This window comes from Rhamphochromis sp. 'chilingali' (genome assembly GCF_963969265.1).
Source record: "Rhamphochromis sp. 'chilingali' genome assembly, chromosome: 12".
Taxonomy (NCBI): Eukaryota; Metazoa; Chordata; class Actinopteri; order Cichliformes; family Cichlidae; genus Rhamphochromis; species Rhamphochromis sp. 'chilingali'.
The window spans coordinates 15,774,666-15,797,213 of record NC_137939.1 but is presented as its reverse complement, the minus strand read 5'-3'; the positions used below and the strand labels follow the sequence as shown (position 1 = coordinate 15,797,213).

The 22,548-nt window shown below is 41.2% G+C and overlaps 2 protein-coding genes across 2 annotated transcripts in view; both read left to right on the top strand.

The window, feature by feature from the left end:
* Positions 1-565: 565 nt before the first annotated feature.
* Positions 566-9,595, top strand: LOC308407940 (uncharacterized protein). Its single transcript, XM_080899922.1, has 6 exons — positions 566-952; positions 1,301-1,473; positions 2,067-2,282; positions 6,086-6,246; positions 6,346-6,478; positions 6,995-9,595. Exons 1-6 carry the CDS (start codon positions 673-675, stop codon positions 7,169-7,171), a joined length of 1,140 nt encoding a protein of 379 aa, XP_080756048.1. The 5' UTR covers positions 566-672; the 3' UTR covers positions 7,172-9,595.
* Positions 9,596-10,720: 1,125 nt separating this feature from the next.
* Positions 10,721-22,548, top strand: part of klhdc8b (kelch domain containing 8B) — a 273,153-nt gene continuing 261,325 nt past the window's right edge. Inside the window, exon 1 of the mRNA XM_080898152.1 lies at positions 10,721-10,915. The gene's annotated coding sequence lies outside the window, so the exon portion shown is untranslated. The remainder of the gene's footprint in view (positions 10,916-22,548) is intronic.

Here is a 22,548-nt window from a genome sequence, read left to right as displayed (position 1 = left end):
TATTAGCAACAGGGGGCTGATAGTTTTGACCCTAGTAGTTTTTGTTTTTGGTGCAGTTTCTGTGCACACAACAAAATAATGTGAGCATCCACAATAAATCTAAGATGTTTGGAAAAGCTGAATTTTAAAAAAAAAAATTCTTGCTCTGTTTAACAGCACTTGGAAAATACTTTAAAAAAAATGCAGTTTTCATTCCTCATCTATAAAACATCTGTACGACCTAAACACAGAAGGACACCTTCAAAATAATGCCAAGTCAGACTAGTGAAAGTGCAGGTGGACATAATACACTTAAGGCTGAAATTCATTCATTTAGCATCATCACATTGAGCCTTATTTCTGCTGGTGCCTACTTGCTGTCACTGGGAACTAATCAGAACAGAGCAACCAGCGTGTTGATGACACATTTTGACTGTGAGAACTTTAGATGCCCATCCTGCTTTATAATATCATTAGCTATAACTTCCATATGCACGTGAATAAACACGTGTGCGTGACACAACAAACGGAAGGTGGCGCTGTTTCGCGTGGTTTGGTTGCATTCAGCCACAGAGCGGCTGAAGAAGAAGAAAGTAGGCAAGGGAGAACCGGTAAATAACCATGAGTCAACCCTGAAGCCGGTCAGGTAGGAATTTCTGTCTGTGATAGTCTCAGTTCACTAACGACGCTGTCATGTCGGATGTCGGTGAGAGCAGCTGGCGCCAAGCTGAAGAACATGACGGCACAGAAAGCGAAGAAGTCCACGCTTCTGTGTGGGGGGCACGTGACCCTGCGCTGACAGTCCCTCAGGGGCTCTGGACCGCACATCACGAGCCGACCAGGAAAAGGCTGGTGCTACATGTTGACCTAAACAACACCATACTGGTGTCGGACGCCGTGACGTGTCAGGGGACTTTGGCTGCTCTGGACAACTTTCTGACCACTGTCACTTGGGGGAAGAAGAACAAACACGGTAAACACGGATGGTGCTTTCCAGCAACACGCGGGAATGCTAGGAATGTATGGAAACGTTGAATACCATCCAAAGGGACAGGTTACCTTTTATTTAACGCAAATTAAATTCTTATTTTCTTTAATGTTTGGCAGAATGTAAGTTCCACCAAGGCTGAGGGGTTGACATGTTACATTTTATTAATGAATGAAAATTATTATTTCAGTTTAACTTACATAGAGTTCAAAACAAAAGCAGTGATTTTTCAAAAAAGTAAAGGGGAAGTTTATTTTAATGTGCATGTTAAAATCTTGGAAATAGACCCTCCTTTGTCCAGTTGTTTATTGTGTTGTCATTGTTTCTATACAGGAACCTGGGAGTGGTTGAGTGACTCACCCTCTCTGCTCCCACCCTGCAGCGAGGCTGTAAGCTACTACTCCCAGTTTGGACGCATTCCTGGTTTCACCTCTGGTGCTGGCCGTCGCTTCCGTAAGGTTCTGGATGAGCACCTGGACCTGCTCTGCTGGCCTGATGGGGTAAAGGTTGGTGTCTTGATAGACAGAGTCGCTGCGGGGGCACTGGGACAAAACCGTTACCCTCTAATTACTCCTTCTTGTCAGATTCTGATTTTTCAGCGACCCTTTTCACCTGGAATCTGCGTATATGCGATGCAGTTTTGTTAGTGCAGCGCCATCTGGGAGGAAACAAGTGCAGCGCTCTTCAGTTTTTCATTTTATATTTAAGCTGTGCCTTATCATGCTGCTATAACCAATTTAATATTTACTCATGATTCATTCATTTTCTCAGTTAATTTTCACACAATGTTTCTGACCCTGGTTCTGCTGAAAGTTTCTTCCTGTTAAAAGGGAGTTTTTCCTTAACACCGTTGCCAGTTACCACAGTATTTTTTCTCTGTATTATTGTGGGTTTTTACCTTACCTTACTTATATAACTGGTGTGAATAGAAAATCCACACCTGTGATTGGGAGCCAGGATGTTGTATGCCTGTCTACATCTGGGTTAGCGGCCAAGTGCTGCTTTCCACGATTAAATCAGCTGTTGCGCTTGTTGCAAACCGGCTTGACAGGTTGATGCAATTAGTGTTAACTGCTTTGTGGCCCTGTGTCTGTTGCAGGCAGACAGAGACCTGTCTGTAAAAGGAGAAGACGGACGCCTGTACCACTGGATCCTCCCGTCCTTCTTCCAGCTGCTCAGAGATCTATCACAGGAAGGTCGTGAATTTGCCATCCTCTTCCGTACGTTTGGAACCGACCTACCTCGCGTGCTAAAAGCCGTATCCCGAGCACTCGACGGGGCACACCCACTGTTCCCTGATCTGCCTCAGCTAAAGGTAACTAACACAGGCATACATTCAGCTGTAATACTTGATGAGACTGCACTATATAATGACAACGTATGTGATAAGTTAGAAATGGCATGAATGGAAGAGCAGGGGTGAAACTGGTTTTAAAAAAACAAACTGTCCGTCATTGTTCTAGAAGACACTTTTTGGAGCAACATGTAGAGGTTTATAGTTGCAAGACACTAAATGGACTGAAATAAGTCATTTAGAATCAGGGTGCCTTTCATATGAGGTAATATTTCCAGGATTTGGTTTACGTATAATGAAAACCTGTTCAGATAAATCAGGGACAGCAGCAACTGTAAAAGTTGCTCTTTCAGTAGAGGTTTTAATTGGTGCAGAAACGAATGCTACCAGCATTAAAGGTACAGGCAGTAATTTTTTGAGGTTATTTAATACAAAAACTACTGTACTCGTAAATGTACACATGTAATTTCATGTTTCATTCATGCATTCTCATAAACTTAACTCCATTAAAAATATACTGGAGCGGGTTTGCAGTTTCTGGTTGCCACAATGTTACTCCACCATATTCGAGTCCAGAGGGCTGGGAAGGAGATCTCCCATCTGACTAATGGTGTTTTACATATGTGGCTGGAGATCAGCCACGGACATAGTTTGCCAAAAGAAGAGGAGAAAGACGGTTGTAGGCGTTCATGGAGACACATTTAAATTCCTGCCTGCACCTTCAGACTCAAAATATGAAGGTTCTTACCTACGATTTATCATTAAAGAACACCAGAAAAACAAAACCGTGAAGAAAAGAGACAAAGCCAGAGGTCAGTCAGAGAAGTAATGGCATCCCAAATGATATGTTCCTACAATGTTGATTTATTCAAGGCAGAATGAGTATATAGAAGCTCCAGCAGTGTATATTCTGACGTCATAGCCCACATCTTTTAAAGCTGCATTTCACGTTCTTGCCTTCACTGCGTTAGTCCATGAGAACTCGTACTCAAAATGGTTCCACTGGAACAATGATGCATACACACCACTGGTCTCACTTCCTTCTCAACTTATAACTGTTGCTGTCATCACTACCTGGAAGTGATACACAAGTAAGTTGTAAGTTGTGCTTATATAGTGCCTTCCTACTCTGAGCACTCAAAGCACTTTTTGCCTCACTCATGCATTCATACAAGCAGGTTTTTGTGCTTTCTATCTAACATTCACACATTGGATTAGAGAGTAAGTAGTGGGGTCAGCATCTTGCCCAAAGATATTTGGAGCCACCAACCTTCCACTTATGTAATGTAAGTAAATGACCTGCTCTGCCTCTGAGCTACAGCCAGCTGGAGCTACACCTCCAAGTCACCTCCAACCAGGTCTTTTATGTAATCTTATAACCTTAAGCTATTAATGTTGCATGCACATCGAGCTGATGCTTAATCTTACTTAAGAACTTATTTTAGTTACACTTTAAGCCTCACATCATTAAAGAATAGAAGAAGGCAACTTCAAACACTTGTTTAAAAACACTAAATAGGACACGGTAATTAGAAGCCTTATTATTAATGTCTTGCTCTGTTGCTCTTTTTATTTATTTTTTATTTATTTATTTTTTGACCAATAGAATTCATTGTAGCTGTGCTGCAAGTATCGTAATTTGTTCAGCTTTTTTTTTTTTTTTTTTTTTTTTTGGGTGGGTGGGGTATTTTAGACTATGCCTGATAAATTGGTGTTGATATTGTGCACTAGATCTTGTGCAGAGCACGATCTTCTGTGCTCTTACACATGAAACCTTCCCCAGACTCAAACATGCATGCACTTGACTCGTCACCTGGAGGGTTTTGTACCTGTTGTGTACCTGTTAGTGCACTACAGTGGAACCGATTGATTCGGAGAGAAAAGCAGAGATTGGAAAGGATGGCTGGATAGATATGTGTGGAGGAGGATGGACGAGATGCCCTCAAACTTAGCCTGTCAGCCACAGTTATCTCTGTGAAGAAGAGCTCAGTGGAAATCTTATTCAAGCAGCCTCCTGTCAGATGCTATTAATCTGTGTGTCAAGACAGACGGAGCAGGGGGGAGATCAATCACAGGAACTAATGTGATTGCTCACTTTGTGAACTTGAGTTGTCTTCCTGCTACTTGGGGGCAGCTGCTCTGCTGTATTTGTTGTCAAGTTGCGGGGATGTGTGTACAGGGGGAAAGGTGTTTAATTAAATGAGTTCATTAACCTTGGTTAGTTTACAGTTAAAGCCAACTCCATCCTAATGTCCACATCACTGTGTTTGGTAGCATCTGTGTACCTGATTGTAAAATCAGACCAGCACAGCCAGTTATTATTACATCTCTTTAATTTCACATTGGATTTGACTGTATGTTGCAAATGCACCACATGATGGTTTAAGCTTTTTAAGCCAGTAGTTTTAAGTAGAGTACACTGAAAATCCCCAGTGTTTGATTCAGCAGGGAAAAGCAGACCCTGTGAGGCAAAGCATGCAGAGTGATGGGGGACAAACGGTAAAGAAACACTGCAGTAGCTGTGTGCAGAATGGTGCTCAGAACCAGTGTTAATGTTAAACCGACTACTCGTAGGTCATCCATCCATCTGTGCTTGAACACAAAAGAGACAATGATGATGTCGTGTCTTTAGTGACATAACAGGTTGTCAGGGGCACGAACAGCTGTGTTCAGCTGTACCTCAGCTCAGTGATGCTTTGAGTTACATGCACATATAAAAAGTGGCAGTGGCGATGTGTACGTTTTATCTATTTTTTGCCATGTTTCACTGTTAACATGCTGGAATATGCCGAATAGCATTTAGCACACAGAGATGCTTAAAGGTATTTAGATATAAGGCCAACTGAGGTTATTATAGTAAACTAAATATAGATATGTTTGTTATTAACTGTAATAACAAAATACCCTAGATCTTTGGAAAACCGTGGAAATGAACTAAAATCAAATACAAATATAGAGGAAATAACCTTTTAGTATTTGTTAGCGTTAGTTGTTAAAATTCCCCTGTAGTTACATAGTAATGTCAGATAAAATAGATTTGTTTAATTATATTGACCTGCCAGTACTTAAAGGTAGGTACAGTAGAATAAAGGGGTAAAAAGTCACGTTTTTACAGGAAAGTAAGTTGTTAATGGAGAAAAGTCCATTTTACATTTATATTGGTAAAACAAAAGGAAAATGGAATAAAAAAAATAAATATTAAAGAAAGATAAATATAAAATAAATTATTGATAATATTAAAAATGAATGAAATATAAAAACATATGTGTGTGTTTCTATGTATCCTGAAATTCTAGCCTTGTTTGAATTTGGTTTTATGGTTGAGGTTAGACGTATATTTAGGTTAGAGTAAAGATTTCATTTCTAAACTTTGGATGAAATTGTTGATTAACGGCCTCACAAAGATATTTAAACAGATACGCCTGTTTGTGTGCCTGTTGTCCCCAACCCCTCTGCTCACGCTGGCAACAGAGGACAACTTTTAGCTAAGATATGAAGTAGGTGAAGAAAAATGCTTTGTCAGCAAGACAATAAAGGAATCACGGTAGAGCTGAGGACATTTTTAAGTATCCACAGTACAGGATGGCAGAGTTGTTGTGCACGTGGCTGCCAAAGCATTTTTAAAATTTCACATCTGCAAGAATTTAAGCTGATTGCACAATTAATTTAGGTCAAGTCTACCAGAGGCCTTATTTTAATAACAGAATAATATCACATAATTGGTTTATTTTTATTTTAGTTTTTGCTTACAACAGAGTTCTTTTAAAGACGAGCTCTCCGTCTCGTTTCTTTATCTCTGACTCTTCTTCTTGCTCTTGGCTCAGCTGAGCGTGGCTGTGACTCCGGGCAAGATCCGCTGCAGCAAGAAGGGAATCGTCCTGAATCGAGCCGAGGAGCGGGTGTCCTCTCGCGATGGAGAGAGAGGTCTGTACGAGTACTTCAGCTCCGTGCAGGGTCTGGGAGGATTTCAGGACCACTTTGACTGGTATGCAGAAAGCTTCTCTAAGAAAACCTGGCTGTGGATTTTGGGGTTTTATTCTGAGCTTTTCCAAACCTTTCCCTATATTCGTTGTTTTCTGTCCAGGTGGGCTGCTAATTCCTTCTCCATCCGTGGGGGGAAGCCAATGTGGGTCGACCCCTTTGACAAGCACGTACAGCACATCTTTATAGATGACAACATACGACAGAATGATGAGGATACTATAGTTAACCCGAAGGTAATAGCACCGCTTTACTCACACAGTTCAGCCTATATCTGGTGAGTTTAGAAAAATAAAGTACACCAAATTAGTTCATGATAATAGATTTCATATTGTAGGAGGAGACACGGTCTTGGAAATGGGTTGATTTTGTGAATGCAACGCTTCTGTAATTTAGAGATGGCATTTTGTTTTCGGCATGGCTCACTAGGTGTTCACTGCCGTACACCAGCCTGTTGCAGTATGTTTCACACGTGTGTATTTGTCATGTATTTTGAGGCTCTATTATATATATAATCCCCAGACTGTGTGTCATAACTGCGTACAGGCTGGTAGATGCAGAGATGTAGGCTGTAGCTGCTTCAGAGCTCCAGAAACTAAACATGACTTCTAACCTTACTCTGGTTTGCTTTTTGGGTGTGTGTGTGTGTGTGTGTGTGTGTGTGTGTGTGTGTGTGTGTGTGTGTGTGTGTGTGTGTGTGTGTGTGTGTGTGTGTGTGTGTGTGTGTGTGTGTGTGTGTGTGTGTTTTGCAGGTGTTTTTGGACCCGGGTGGCTCAGACACTCGTATAGCCTGCACCGCCGAGCTGTATGATATCGCCTTGATCCAAACCGACCTCCTCCAGGCCATTTCTGACCCCAGCTACTTCACTCAGCGTGTCCACATCTGTCTGGAAAACTATGAGAAGAATGTCCAGCAGGGGGCAACCTAGAACACACTTCAAACTTTGCATACTTCCTGTACAGTACATCAGTTTGTCTGTGAGGCAACCTGCAGTGCAGACAGGATTAACAGGCAGGCGGGATTATTACACACCAAAGCAGAAGACTTGCTCAAAGTCTAAAGTTTATCCAAACACAAATATTAAGCGGTTACATGAAGAAACAAGTTATATGGACAGGTGGACATAGAAAAAAGCGGCAGCTATGTAAACAGGACTGCAATTCATTAAACGGTTTAAATACCACATATCCTTGATAAAAAAGGATAACTGTGTAAACAAGGAGCACTTCAGTCAGATTGCACTGTCTGCTGTCCTAAAGTGAACTGGGACCCATGTTTTTGACCCAGTTGAGCACTGAATTGGCCGGGCTGGACTCTTTAATTACACCGACAGCTCTGTGACTAATCACTCCACGGTATAATTGGCCAAACTCAGAATTTGGAGGCAGACAGAATAATTGGTGTCAGATATGGAGAAAAGCTCTTCAGCTCTTATGTTAGTTGTTGGTTTTGCTTCAGCTCCTTTTTCTTTCTCGGGGCGCTGTTTACATCCACTCAGAACCCAGCGGTAATACTTGAATATTTTCAGGTGACTGAAGCATCTGATTACTGAGTATGCGTTACTTCTGAATGCACTGCAGTCATAAAGTAACTCTTTGTGACAGTTGGCTCAAACTTTGAGCTGTAACCTGGTTTAATATTGCTGTCAAAAGTCACCATAATAGATGTAGAAGAGTACATATCGTGCTCCTGATCGGATCCGGTGTCTATGGAGCGCTCAATGAAGCAGTTAGATGGTAGAGAGTAACATCTGAGCTGCAGAGATGTTTGCATTTAATTTGTTTGCACTGAGTTATTTTTATTTTATTTAAAGGCATGCTTGAGAGAATTGTCTAATACGTTGAATTTGGGAGGAAGTTATGGTAATTTTTGCTTTGAGGGTTTTTAGAATATGTTTATTGCTAAGCTTCCAGGGAGGCTTTAATGACTTTGTTTTTCTCAGGTCAGTTTTTAACAGACAGCCAAATGAGCAGTAATATAAAGGACCCAGATGTAGATAGAGTGGTGTTTTTTTTTTTTTTTTTTTTTTCTTTGTTTTGTTTTTCTTCTTCTTTTTTTTTTTTTTTTTTTATAGCATATTTTCACCTATGTTTTCCTTGCTGATGAAAACACTAATAAGAAAAGTTTGGAGAGAAAGCTTTAGTAGCTGTGATAACATCACAGAAGACCCGACTGATGAACTCTTTGGGGCTGATGCTGATTTTTAGGAAGGTTTTTTTTTTAAAAAAAAAAAGAAAAAAAAAAAGAAAAAAAGAAAAGAAAATGCATGTTCTGCTTTGTAATGTTAAAAACCAGGTTTTGGTTGGCACATATTGAATAGAGCATTTAATATGCTGCTATCAGCCAATAATATCAGCTGACTTGTATCAGTCAGGGTCTAAATCACAGCCTGTATACTCACTGGAAAATCACTCGGACAGTAACTACTACTAAAAAAAAAACCTCTCCAGTTATCAAGTTTTAACAATATTTAAAAGTTTTTATTTAAAATGATGTAAATTAAAGGTATTTTATTTATTGAAGATGGGATTCCATCCAAATGTAGTGCACATGTTTGCAATATTTGGAGAAAATCAACTAAATAAATGCATTATTTAGTGTTAAACCAGTTCAGAAGAACAGGAATTTTCCTTATTATTATTATTATTATTATTATTATTATTTTTTTTTTACTTTGAGGGATCTAAAATGATCTCATAGCTCAGCACACATCAGGTCATTTCAGCTGCCATGTTGGTTTCTGTGGACACTGAATTCATGTTTCCACTGAACACTGGGGCATTTTTAAATTTTATTTCAAAGTGCCAGTTAACACATGCTTAAAGACCATGCTTAAACCTCAGTAATTTATTTATTCATACAAACCAAACTGATTTGTACTTTAATCACAACACTGAACCTTTCAATAACTTGTGTAAGTTGAACCATTAGGTCACTGGATGTGTGAAAACCTCTGACAAATGCAGTCAAATATTGCATTGATTCATAGGTTTGTATTTTTTGATGGAGGCACCAAAACTTCAACATTAAATCTAGTAATAACAAAGCCAACACAGCTGTGAACAACTGAGTACTGAGGTGAAATTCCCAAGGTTTGACTACTGTTAAAGGAGATGCTCCCATTGATGTTCAATAAAATGCTAATGCTTTTAATTTTCACGTGTTAGCAAGTGGGTTGTTTTTTTTGCACAGCAAAATAAGACAACCTTTGGTGTAATGCAAACAAATGCATTCACATAGCACTGTAGCTTTCAATGTACTGATATCATCAACATTGTATAACCAAATCCATAAAGGTAACCTCTCCGACATGTGCTGTATTTACGTAAACAGATAAAACTCATGTATATGATTATTATGATCAGTAACTCTGTGTGTCTGTGTGTGTGAGAGAGAAAGGAGACCCAGTGAGGCTCAATGACACAAGGTACAGTGTTGATGTCAGTACGGAGCTGTACTATATGACTCTGTTAGTTGTGACCATTGCAGACACTTTACTGTAAAAGCGAAATATTCTTATCTTCTTCATAAGCCCAAACACTCCTGCAGATACCAGAGCTTATTTCATGTGGAAAATGGTGAAGTCAGAATACGGAATGATAAGGTCTGTGTGTGAGAGATAAAATGCTTCCTGTCTCTGTGGGTTGGGATGAGATTAAATTGTAAAGCTGGCTTTAACTGAGGTGTTAGAAGTGAGGATTTAGTAAGATGCTTCTGCTCAAACAATTCAGTAATTAGCTGCTTTGTTTTGTCAGAGGTCAGACACTTCGACTTGTGACGAGCCAGGTCAGGACTGATTCTGATACATGATAAATATGCTGCTGATGATTGATTTATTCCTTCTGTTGTAGAGGGACATCAGTGAATAAGACCAGAAATAACAACAAAATCCATCCATAGGTTTTGTAAACGTCTTCCCCAATGTGAAGTCTATACATAATGAACTGTTTTGGACCTATACACACAGAGTCGCCTCTGTGCAAAACATTCATGGAACTTTCAAATCATATAAAGGTTAAAAATCACAGTTTGATGATGGGTGTGGTCTGACCCATTTGTAACAAGTGTAGTTTTTTTTTTTTTTTTTAAATAAAAGTCTCGTTTCCACTCTGACGTATTTTGCGTATTTTAAGCGGATGTCGAGAGTTCCCTCAGTCCACGCGGGGGCAGCAGAGCAGCTTGTGGAGCAGCTTCACCTACAGACGCGCCATCCCTTCTTTCAGGTGAGTCTGGAGTTACCTGGTGCTGGCTCTGCGCGGCGGCTCAGCCAAGAAACAGCGACGCAGGCACCGAGTTTAAAAATAAATAAATGAATAAATAAATAAATAAAGTGGCGATGAGTTGGGTGTTTTCACTTCAGGATGATGAAGAGGCACAGCTGCCAACGGGGGGTGGGGGGACGAGGTCTTTTTGAGACTGCGTAAATGCGCGCTGGTGAGTGAGTGAGTGAGTGAGTGAGGGGAGGAGACCGGAGGCGAGGGACAGGCGGAGCAGGCAGGAGTCGGGAGAAATGTTGAATCAGTGTGTGTGAGGAGGACGGAGGTAACTGCTGGTCTTGCTGGATTCTCTCACTGAACAGGTGCTTCCGCCGCTGTCCTCTGCGGGTGTCCAAACGTTTACGCGGAGCTGCCCCGGTGAGCTCCGACGCACCGGTGACTCACACAAGGAGGAGGTAAGGACTGTTGCCAACAAAACTTTCCACCCTTTTAGACGTTTAGTCCATGTGATCAAATGCCACACGGGTGGACGTATGGACTTTGTTGCCTTTGGCACCGCGAAGGAAGTGCAGATGTGGGAGGCTGGCGCAGTGCAGCGCTTCACCTCTGCGCACATGGGCTCCGCTGGTACGAGACCTCGTCGCTGGGCGTTGCGGAGCCATCAGTGGGCACGCGAGTGGGCTCGGGCGCTCTCAAACACTCCACATTCTGATGATGCTGTTAGAGCGATAAGATGGTGGGCGAGGATCAAGCTTAGGCGACAATCAGAAATCTGTTTGGACGCCATGTCCAAAAAGAATCCATGCACTCTGATGTCTGGTCAGTTGTTAAGTGGCCGTCACGAGCTGCTTTTTTGCAAGTTTGGGCAGCAGATGATATCAGGGAATTGTGGAAAGTGGTTGTGTCGTACTTGTCAGATGGAGTGCAAAGATTTTAATGTGCTGCGTGATATTTTTAGGACATATTCAGGGATTTGGGCTAGAGGTTGCAGGGGAAAGCCATCCAGATGCGTCTGCTCTAGACCAGCGGGTCCCATCTGCTGCGCTGACCAACATCTGGATGTGTCCGTCGGTTGCAGGAGGGCTCCCGAGTTTGGCCGTTTTTATTTCAACTTTATTCTTTGTGTCTAGACAGCTGATTATATGCTTCCAGGTACAAGCAGACGTCCCTTTGCGTCCGTATCTTCCATTCTCGCTTCCTTTCCCGAGTAGCATCCCAGGAGTTTAAAGCTGTCCCTCCTCCCGCTGCCGTCTGCTCTGTTAAAGAGGTTGTTTCTCTGACACACTCCAACTTGTTCAGCACCTTCCACCACTCCCATTATCTCCTCTCTCGCTCTCTCTGCTAGGGCTACTTTTCCCATCTGACCTGTGATGATAGCTCCTAAGCTCATTAGCATAATGAGGATTACAGCTGACATGCAGCGTCTGGGCCTGTCTTGCTGGATCCAGCAGAGACACGTAGTGCAGTGGCAGCTCTCATTGTGCCAGTAAAATGCCACCTCCAATCAGGACTCACAGGGAGGCTGCAGGTTGTACAGCTGTACAGAAAGAGTGAGGGACAAGGACAAATGGACTTTCTGAGGATGAAATTATTCATGAATTAAATCAGCTGGCATAGGAGCTAGTTAGATATAAATGGATGAATTTGAATGCCTCACCGTTTCCTTCTAAAAGACATAAAAACTGCAAATTGATTTTGCCTCATAATTGTAATTCAGTTTTGTCTGCAGGAGGAAAAGTTCTTTACTTTTTCTCATTCGTTTATTTACAAGTCTTTCCTTCCACTCGTGCTGCATAAACAATCGAGTCACCCACTTTCCATATAATTTTATTCTAAAGTTCAAGCTGCGGGTCAGAGCCCACAAGAGGTCCTGCCAGCGAGTCTCCACATGATGAAAACGGAAGCTGATTTTTGACAGGGCGAGCGACAACATTTTGCATCTGTTCAGCCTGTTTTCCTAGCTGTCTCTGCTTTTTATGTAAATTTTCTACTATTTTTCTCTTATACCAATATTTTCTAGTCATTCCATGGTTATTTAGTGAAAGCAGCATGGCCCCTAGTCGTAAATTACTGCTTATTTGTTGCTTGTGATGGTTGGATTTTGGGAGCAGAAGCTGTCATTTGTGAGAGCATCATCTGAGAACAGTCAGTGGTAACCTGGCGCATCGTTAATCAGCTGTGTGATTGCACAGACTTGTGGATAATCCATGCGTATCCTTTGTTCTACTCACATTCATATTGTGATGGAGATATGCGACAGTGGGTTAAGAAATAACAAAATTCAAGACACTTTTATGGTTAATCAAAGTAGGATAACCGAGATTAAGTTTAATTCAATTTTACTTATAAATCACTTCTTCACAACAACAGCCAGCCTTAGGTGCTTTATATTTAAAGGTTATTTAATAGAAAACATATTGTGCTCATAGATATACAAATAGATATGTTCTCATAAATGTAGAATAAATTAATTAAAAATACACAGGAGCAGGTGCTGTTTTGTGGAAGCCATCATGTTGTCCTGCCATCTTAAATTTAGTGGCCAAGACGAACATCACCGTGACCCCTAATAGCATTTTACGTATGTGACTAGAAAGTGGCCATATATGTAGCACAACTTATAAGTTATTTTTAATTTAAAGATTATAAATAACATGTATATTTTCATCCTCTCTTTCTCATCCACCATTGTCCTCTCTTCTCCCTCATTTCCACCTCATGCTCTTCCTCCTCACTTCACACCTCATCTCCTGCACCGACATCAGGGCTCTAACACACTAAAATGTCCCTAAACATCTTATTTATTCCATTGTCAGCAGAATAGCCGTCTGTCTCAGGACAGCTGACAGTGAGCTGGCTAAAGCTAAAATTATGCCAGCTAATGTTAGGCTTGAGTCTGCTAAAAATCACACTTTCTCTCTGATAAACGATTTGATTACATTCTCACATCATATGATGTTTTTTTAGTGTCCAAGTCCAACAAGGTTAGATCCACTTCACAAAATTTTACAGACTCCTCCAGAGTAAATAGACACGGACACCCACTACTGACAGCTGAGGTGAACGTGGGACTGACAGTATACCCTCACTACAGATGAGTGAAGGCCAGAGCTGTTGGCCTCTGTAACTAAGATTATACAACTGAACTGGGAAGGGTAAGAGGACAGAATTCTGGAAATGCAATCTGCAATTTACTGACATCTAGTGGTGAGATTTAACACACTGCACCTTTAAAGGTGAAGACTACAATATTACAGCAATCAAACAATCCCCTGTGTGTGAGCACCTGGCAATAATGGAGAGGAAGGACTCCCTTTTAACATGAAAAGATCTCTGGCAGATCAACAATCAGGGTGGAAGCAGTCATGTGACTTACGTGATTGAATTTTTGCTTTAATTCTGATAGTCTGCCAGCTCACTGCAGCAGATCTCTAGTCTATATTATGTTATAATATTAATTAATATATGATAATGTTCTGAATACTACATAATAATAAATCCACTGCTTAGAGTTCAAGAGCAGAACAAGAACTATGATTGGAATCTGTCTGACCATGAAAGGACAGACCCTCTGGTGAGACAGCTGAATGATAACTGCCACAAAAGCACCCAGGTCAGCCTGTCAGCTAGCTCGCTAGTGGGGACTGACCTTTCAAAGTAAAAGCAAGGGGACTGTTGCCCGTTAAATGACAAAAATGCCATAAATATACAAAAATGTTCTATGGTGGGTGTTATTATTCTTAGGTGACCTGGCTCAATAAAGTCTAGGTATGGGAAGCATTGGTTACTTCTTTCAAAGAAAACTCCTCCTGCCTTTAGGTGTAAAATAAACCAGTTAGTTTATAGTTTTGTTTGGGATTCTCATCACTGTACAGGATTTTAGTACACAGCATCAGGAATCAGCATTTTAGCACAAATTTAACTGCACACCACAATATTTTTGGTCGAGACAAACAGAGACGTGTTCAAAAACAGTTGCAAAAAACAATGTAAGGTACTGTACTGTGGTGTTATGTACGTTTGAAAGTAAAACTCCTCTGAGCTGGGATTTGTTGATGAGGTACTTTTATCCTAAAATGACTAAGTCTGATTTAGGAGAATGCGGGCTTTCAGTGGAATGCGTTGACCAGATGTATAGATGACATTTATATGCCTAAAAAAATGGATGTTTTATGGGTCACACTGATCGTTGCTCCTTATGTAACCGTGTTTAGTATGCATTCAGCATAAAACACCTCCATTTGGACATGCAGTGTTTTATGCCTGTTTGGCTAATGAGGCACCCCTACCCTGGAGGACACAGGCAGAGTGTGAGTGTACAGTACAAAGTGCCTTCAGATTTAAGTAGTGTCGGTTGTGTGTGACAAATATCCTGGCTCACACACATGCACACACGCACACACACATACACACACACACACCAGCCTGCGACAGACATTAACCCGGAGAGATGATTGTGGAAGATAGCCAGTACTCCCATCAGAGGATTAAGTGGGCTGCTTACAGCGGACAGTTTGGTGATCCGGCCTGTTAATGATGAGGACTTGGACATGGATGGTATCAGAGGGCGATACAAAGAGAAAGCAATAAAAACAAAATGTTGGCAGAGGAAATGAACCGTTTAGTGGATTAAACAGGCAACAGAAAAACAAGTCAAGTGTTTTTAAAAAACTTTCTGACATAGTGTGTTATTTGATGAAAAAAAAATCAAAAATCATTTCAGTTTTATGAGACATGATCAAATACTTGAGTGAGTGCTCCCATGAATTGAGATGTTATTCCCTTCAAGGTTGTCAGCTCTTGCCGTCATACAGTGCTCACAGCATTCCTGCTATGCTTGAATGTCCAGAATCATCACCAGCGATGAGCTTTGGATTTCAAACCAAACAGCAGTTTCCTGCAGAGCAGCCTGCAGTCTCCAAACATGAAGTAGACACACCAGGCTCAGAGTGTGACCCAGAGCGTGCTTGTAATTTTATTGTGACATTAACATGTTTGCATCATAAATTGGTTCCTCCGAGGGTCAAACACTTCTAACATCCTGAAGCATCTGAGAGGGAAAATTGGTGAAAATGAGCTGAACTGTGTGCCTTTTCTTTGGTGTGTTGGCACAGTGGGAGGGATCTAGTAGAATCACAAATGCAAACCTTAAATTGTTCAGAACAGGAGTTCCAGGCAGAGATCAAAATGTTGAAGAGACCACTGAGGGGTTCCATCACTGCACAAAAAAGACAACTTTGAAGGGACAGAGGCCACATTTAAATCAGGGAGTATGTTTCCTTTGTAGGACGTGTTTGAAAATGTATTAACTCCTATTTATGAACTGATAAACTGTGTTAGATACTCAACCTGACAGACTCATTACAGTTACAGCAGCACTTCCCCACTGCTGTTAGCCAAGAAATGCACTTGTAAATTAGCCCTGGTTAAATTACAACTTTAATTTTTACATGTTAGGTTTTGTACAGATTAAAGTGTAACAAATGTGGCTAGTGAATATTAAAGAGAACACTTATCCAACCTAAATAATGAGGTCAGTGTATTGTAAGTAATCCCTGTGAGTCAGAGGGGTGGGCTTCAGACTCATCTAAACAATCGCTTTCAGACAGTTTTTTTCTACTCTTGGATCTGTAAGATGTCACAGAGACAGGATACCAAGGGGCCCTTCCATATACACTGATCAGTCATAAATCATGACCACTATTGGAGTGAAAAAAACTGATTATCTCTTCATCATGGCACCTGTTAGTGGGTGGGATATATTAGGGAGTAGGTGAACATTTTGTCCTCCAAGTTGAGGAGTTAAAAGCAGGAAAAATGGGCAAGTGTAAGATCTGAGCAGCAAAACTGTGATGGCTAGAAAACTGGATTAGAGCATCCCCAAAACTGCAGTTCTTGTGGGAAAAATGTTTCCAGTCTGCAGTGGTCAGTATCTAACAAAAGTGGCTGTAGGAAGGAACAGTGGTGAACCAGCGACAGGGTCATAGACGGCCAGGGCTCAGCGCTGGTTGGCCCGTGTGGTCCGATCCAACAGATGAACTACTGGAGCTCAGATTGCTGAAGAATTGTGGTTCTGATAAACATGAGTCAGAATACACAGGGCATCACAGTTTGTTGTGTATGCGGCTGGATAGCTGCAGGCCAGTCAGGCTGCCCATGCTGACCCCTGTCAGCAGTTCCAATAGAATAAACAACGGGAACGTGAGCTTCAGAACTAGACCACGATGCAATGAAAGAAGTTGTCCTGCTCTGATCGATCATGTTTTCTTTTACATCATGTGGACGGCCGGGTGTGTATGTGTTACTTACCTTATATCAGGGCAGTAGCCATAATGTTGTGCCTGATCGACATATGCAACCACTTCCTGTCATTCTTTCATTTCTATTGGCCATGCATTTGTACTTCACACCTCAGCATGGGTTTCAGTGTGCAGTGCCTTCTATGTGAAATTGCCCGAAGACTCTCACATCAGGCTCACATATCTATTTTTGAGCACAGAAGCTGTTTAACCTTTTTGTTTAGCCCACAGAATAAAGTTTTGCTGTCTAGGAGATTAGCTGAGGAGCTGTTCAAGATAAATATGGATAATTTGGGAATGTTATTCATATAAAGCAACTGTAGTAGAGCCCTAGTATAAAAACTGGAGCTGGCAAGGTGAATAATGATCCCCTTTTAAAGGTCATGCTTGGAGGTTTTGCTGTGAACCCTTTGAACAAAGCAAGGCCTGCTTTTTCCCTGCTTCCAGCTACTCTGCTAGCATGTTTTCACTATTACGCAGTGTTACCAACTCCTCAGTAAGGAAAATCGCTATTGGCTGTCCTAAAAGTCGCTAGAAGTCGCTAAATGATGTCATCGTCTAATTTGCATAACTGGTCATGCTAATGTAATTGTAACCTACATTGTTGGAGAGAGAAATAACATCGTGGAAGAGACATAAAGTGAGTAAAAAACGTCCTAAACGCATTTAGAATTTATTTAGAACTACAAATTAAATTTCTTTTAGCAATTATTGTTTTTTAATGTCACAATTCCAATCCTGCTCCTTTATCCGGGCTTGGACCGACAAAAGTGACCTGAAATTGGCACTCTGGTGGAGTTACTTTGTGTGTGTGTGTGTGTGTGTGTGTGTGTGTGTGTGTGTGTTTATTAATAGTTTTAAACCTTGAGATCCACAAAACAGCATAACAGTAAAAGAAGAACTGACTGCGTTACAGTCAGTGCTCATGCGCGATTCATTTGCAGTTTGGACGCGTATGAACATCTCCTGCCCTGATAGCAGCTGGGGGAGGACTATCCTCCAACTGTGAGCGCTTTGGCAGGGGTGAGGTGCCCATGGCAGCACCTGCTACTTGTGGAGAGTAAGAGCGATACGTGTTTTCACGTAAAAAAGTCATCATAAATAAGTCTCCAGTAACACCAGAAAAAGTCGCCAGATTTGTCGCTAGTCGCTTTCTAGAAAAAAAATCGTTAAAGGGGTCTGAAAACTCGCTAAATATAGCGACAAAGTCGCTAAGTTGGCAACACTGCTATTACGTGGCCACTATTAGCTTGATGAACTATTATACCTATTTAGACAATGTGTTTTTAGTAGTTTTAATTTTAAAAAATGCTATTACTATGGGCACATTTAGGGATTTAAATTACTTTTACCAAACTAAACTACTAAACCAGCTCTTTAAAGCTTTTAAAGAACTGAACAGGTTGAGGCAAAGCTAATTTAGCTAGCCTGTGGCTAAAACGTTATATTTAGCTTATAGGTTGATCAGTCTTTATCTAATTTAACCAAGCAAAACAGGGAGTAAGTTGAAACATTCATGACGAGATAAGTGACAAAGAGAGAAAAAACTTTTTGTAGCTGGTCAGTGTAGTAGCTGTCTGGATGTTCATTAGCGCAGCTCATAGTGGAATAAATGGAATCCCTTAAAAACAGATTGTAGCTCAAACAAACAGGTTTGTGTGCATGATTGTGTTTTTGTGTGAAAGCAGCTGCCTTGTTGTATAATTGCATTTTATTGTTTACATGATTCAGCTCATTAGGCTCACTGACCTGTTGCAACTGAGGTGGTGCTCGTGCCATCATGATAATACAAATGGATGGGAACAGAGAAGTTCTGGGAAACATTTTAGCGCATAGTTGTTTTATGTCCCATTGATGCATTGAAAATCCATTATAGGGTCTCTGGGGATAAAACCAATGCTTTGTTTCCAACCACAGCAATGGAAACAGTAACAGTAACAGCAATGGATTTAGAAAAACAAGCACATGCAAATTTAGGAATCATGACTCATTCCCAGCAAATTGTTTGCTTGGATTAATTTTTAATCTTTGGACAACATACAGTTTACAACACGGTATCTATAAATTGTCTCTGAGAATGATTTTTCTAATGTGAGTAAATATTCAAACTAGTCTGTTTTTAATGAGGTTTGTGAAGAGCAGTTCACATTCTTTAATTTAAACATTTAAAAAATGCAATTAGGTTTTAAATAAACTCTAATAAAAGGTAAAACAAATGGAGATATATAAATAAAAACATCAAACACATGGCAAATGGTGACAAAAGCAATATTCTGAAATGTCACAGTAGGAATTCAATTAATAAACTCAGTAATGCATGCTGTTTGCTATTAGAGCAAGGTGCTGCTTCAGTTTAACTTGGAATAAGAAACTCACTTGACACAGAGGCAATTTTAGAAAATGTATGTGGATGTACCCACATAGCAAGGAGGTCCTGCCCGGATCTGGTGTCAAGCCGGCACTGCTGGCTGACTTCTGACATGGTAAGACGTATGTCATCGAGATATGGGCCAGGCCTGGCATAGATGGCACTATTGTGGTTTGGTTTATGTGGCCCAGGGTCATAGAAAACAGGTCCTCCCTGGATCTGGCATCAAGCTGGCACTTCTGACTGACCGGTGTCATGGCAGGGTGTATGTCAACCAGATGTGGGCCAGGTCTGGCGATGATGGCACTATTTATGTTCCTATTTTAGTTAGAAGACCCAAATGCCATGTTGCAATATTACACTGCTATGGTAGCCAACGTTTCAAATGCAGGTTTGACAGGTTTGTACGTGTACATTTTATCCAAAACCTAGTGACGGTTTACTCATCTTTTCCACCGGGTGGTTGTAGCTCAGGGGGTAGAGCAGGTCACCTGCTGATCAGAAGGGTAGTGGTTCGATCCCTGGCTCCTCCAGTCTGCATGTCAAGAGTGTGAATGTAGTTAGGACGCGCTTGGTATAGAGAAAATGTGTGATTGGGAGAATGTGGCATGTTGTATAGAGCACTTTGAGTAATCTGGGAGAACAGAAAAGTGCTATAAAAGAATCAGTCTATTCACTGTCTGAACCGAGTTTCGTCATGTTACTTTTGCACTGTTTTGCATGTTCTGGCACATGTTGTTATTACATGACTTGATTAAGGTACAGATTAGGCTGACATCTGGGGCCAGAGCTGAAACTGTTCTGGGCCAGCAGTGTGTCTGCAACTGGCCCGTGGCTCCACACCACTTACACATGGCCCACACACCACAAAGAATGACGGCCCTTTGGTGGTCCAGATCAGGTTTGCCAGAGGTAGTCCACACATTGGGCCAGCACAAAGCCAGTTGCAGACGCACAAAGCCAGTTGCAGACACACTGGTGGTCCTGTGCTGGCCCATGTGTGGATTCTTTCTTTGTGGTATGTGTGGCCATGTGTACATACCCATGTACACTGTGTGTGGGCCAGATCCAGGCCATACCAATTTTGCTATGTGGGTAGCAACTGTCTTGTTGTATCAAATAAGGCTTGAAAATGGCAACTGAGACAACAAACATTTTTTTTTGTACTCATAAATCAAATTAGAAATGGATCTATTTGCTCATGGGCTTCTGTGCAGCCAGACCCCCCCGCCCCCCGACTCCTCAATGATGGGTAAAAAACTATTTGCACAGCATGCAGCAAAGCATGTGTTTGCCTGCTTGTGAGGAAAACATCTGATAATGTCAGTACAAAATAACCATTACCTCCATGGTATGACTCCAGCTGACCCTTGCTGCATGGTGCTCTGCTTCCCCGTGACCACCTCTCTAAACAGTTTTTATTCTTTATACAGTGGCTGCTCTGGTTATTCTTTTTGCCCACGATCTTTAGCATAGTGTATATATAGTAAATAGCTGAACGCAGCCATTTAGCCATGTTAGCGCTTCCTGATGTCATTGCAGGAAAAGCACAAAGATATTAACACTTTACTCCAGATTTAAAGAAACAACACTGAACATGACATAATAACATTACATTCTTGTTCCTGACCATTTCTGGATTGGGGACCAGAAATATTGGCATGGTAATTAGATAACTGTCAGACTGGCATGATTAAACAACGTGCTGTTGTCAGTTTATTGCAGGCATATTGACGCTGGGAGCAATTAAATAGGTGGTGGAAAGTTTAATTAAATAGTTCCACTAATGGCCTAAAGTATTAGTTCAGCATTAAGAGAGCCCAGCTCAGCGGAGACCTAGCTGTGTGACTGTTTGCTATGATTGCTTCCTCTTTCACGTTTGCCTGAAGCACCGAGTCAGACTGGGGGGAAGCAGGTCACTGTGTGATTGCTTTGTGAGGGTATTATTTCAAGTTTGCTAGAGGCGCGGGGATACATAAGCTCATGGAAACTGATTGCTGTTTGATCCCTTTGCGCAATTGCTGCAACCAGACACACTGACTTTGATACAAGCTTTTCTCAAGGAGGCATGGGAAAAGTTGGCACGGGGGCTGAGCCGCTTTACAAGTGAGAAGCTTACATTCACACTGGGAATGTTGACTTACACACTGCAAACACAAAGTGTGGCTGCGTTTGTTTATAGCATTTAAAGTGACAAATGTGTTTATTGTGTAGAATGAGTGACGGCGGCGAACGGACAGTCACTGTCCTGCATCCTGAGTCTTTGAGTTGCTTGATCCCAGACATCTGTCTGTGGCAAGCGGACTGTTTTCCAGCCTGATTGTAATGTAGATGGCATAACTCGCCTCAGATTAATCGATCTCTGAAGAGACATGTGACGAGAAAATCTCTTTGACACTCAACCCCAGAGCCATTCTGTATGCAGCGAGTAAAATGCTGGTTTCATCTGGGGGTTTTTTAACCCCCACATGGGGTCTGTACCTCTCACTTTCCTTATTTTGGCCTCTCTGCCTCTCAGCAGCCTCCAGGGGCTACTATAGGACCCCATATATCTAATCTTAAGGGTCAGGGAAAAAGGGCTGTCAGCAGTTGCTTATTGATTGTGCTTCTGCCTTTGTGAATTGTTTCCTCTAATCACTTGCCTCTGTTGGATTGATGAATCTGTTCTTGATTTTTAGAGACTAAAGTAATCTGAAGGTCAGTTTTTCTTTAGTACAGGGATGTCAACCTCATACGGTCACTCTACTCGACCCTTCTGTCCCTTTCTGTCAGTGTAAAGAAGTTTAACTACACATTTAATCCTTGAGATATTTTAATATAAGAAAAAGAAGTGCAGTTTAAACAATATGTTACTCTACATAATGAAAGAAATCTGTTAACATGATTGTTCGGGCTTAAAACGTCAGAAATAAGTCTGTAAAATTACAGACAAAAAAAAGTTTGCCTAGACTAATTATAAAATTAATAAACATTTTTTTACAGATCTACTGTAAAAAACACACATGTAAACAGTCAATAGTAAAAAAAAAACAGGAACTTTATGAATGAGTAAATATGCCCGAGCTTAATGATGTCAGATTAAACAGATTTTTTTAAACTTACATATCTGTACTGGTTACCTGTATTGTTTGCAGTGTGGGTTTTTTTTATTCATCTTTGCATCTCTTGAAGTTTGTTCAAAAAGCTGCTGCTGAGCTTTCGACTGGGACTGAAATGAGGGATCAGTTTAAGGAAAACCTCTGCTTCTTTGCAGTGGCATCAACCGACGCCATTCTTTTTCACGGCGTCCTCAGCTATCCCAGATGTCATGCCCTCATTCTCACAGCCACCAAAGTACACCTTTGGAAAAATCCTTGGTCAGATATCAGAAGTCTTTCCTGCTGTGTGTTACATGTGAGAAAAGGATGACGGAAAATAAATC

Coding starts and splice junctions, on each gene's coding strand:
- LOC308407940 (XM_080899922.1), top strand. CDS start 673: ATGTCGGATGTCGGTGAGAGCAGCTGGCGCCAAGCTGAAGAACATGAC. Junction 953..1,300: donor GGGGAAGAAGAACAAACACG/GTAAACACGGAT, acceptor GTTTCTATACAG/GAACCTGGGAGTGGTTGAGT. Junction 6,247..6,345: donor TTTCAGGACCACTTTGACTG/GTATGCAGAAAG, acceptor TTTTCTGTCCAG/GTGGGCTGCTAATTCCTTCT.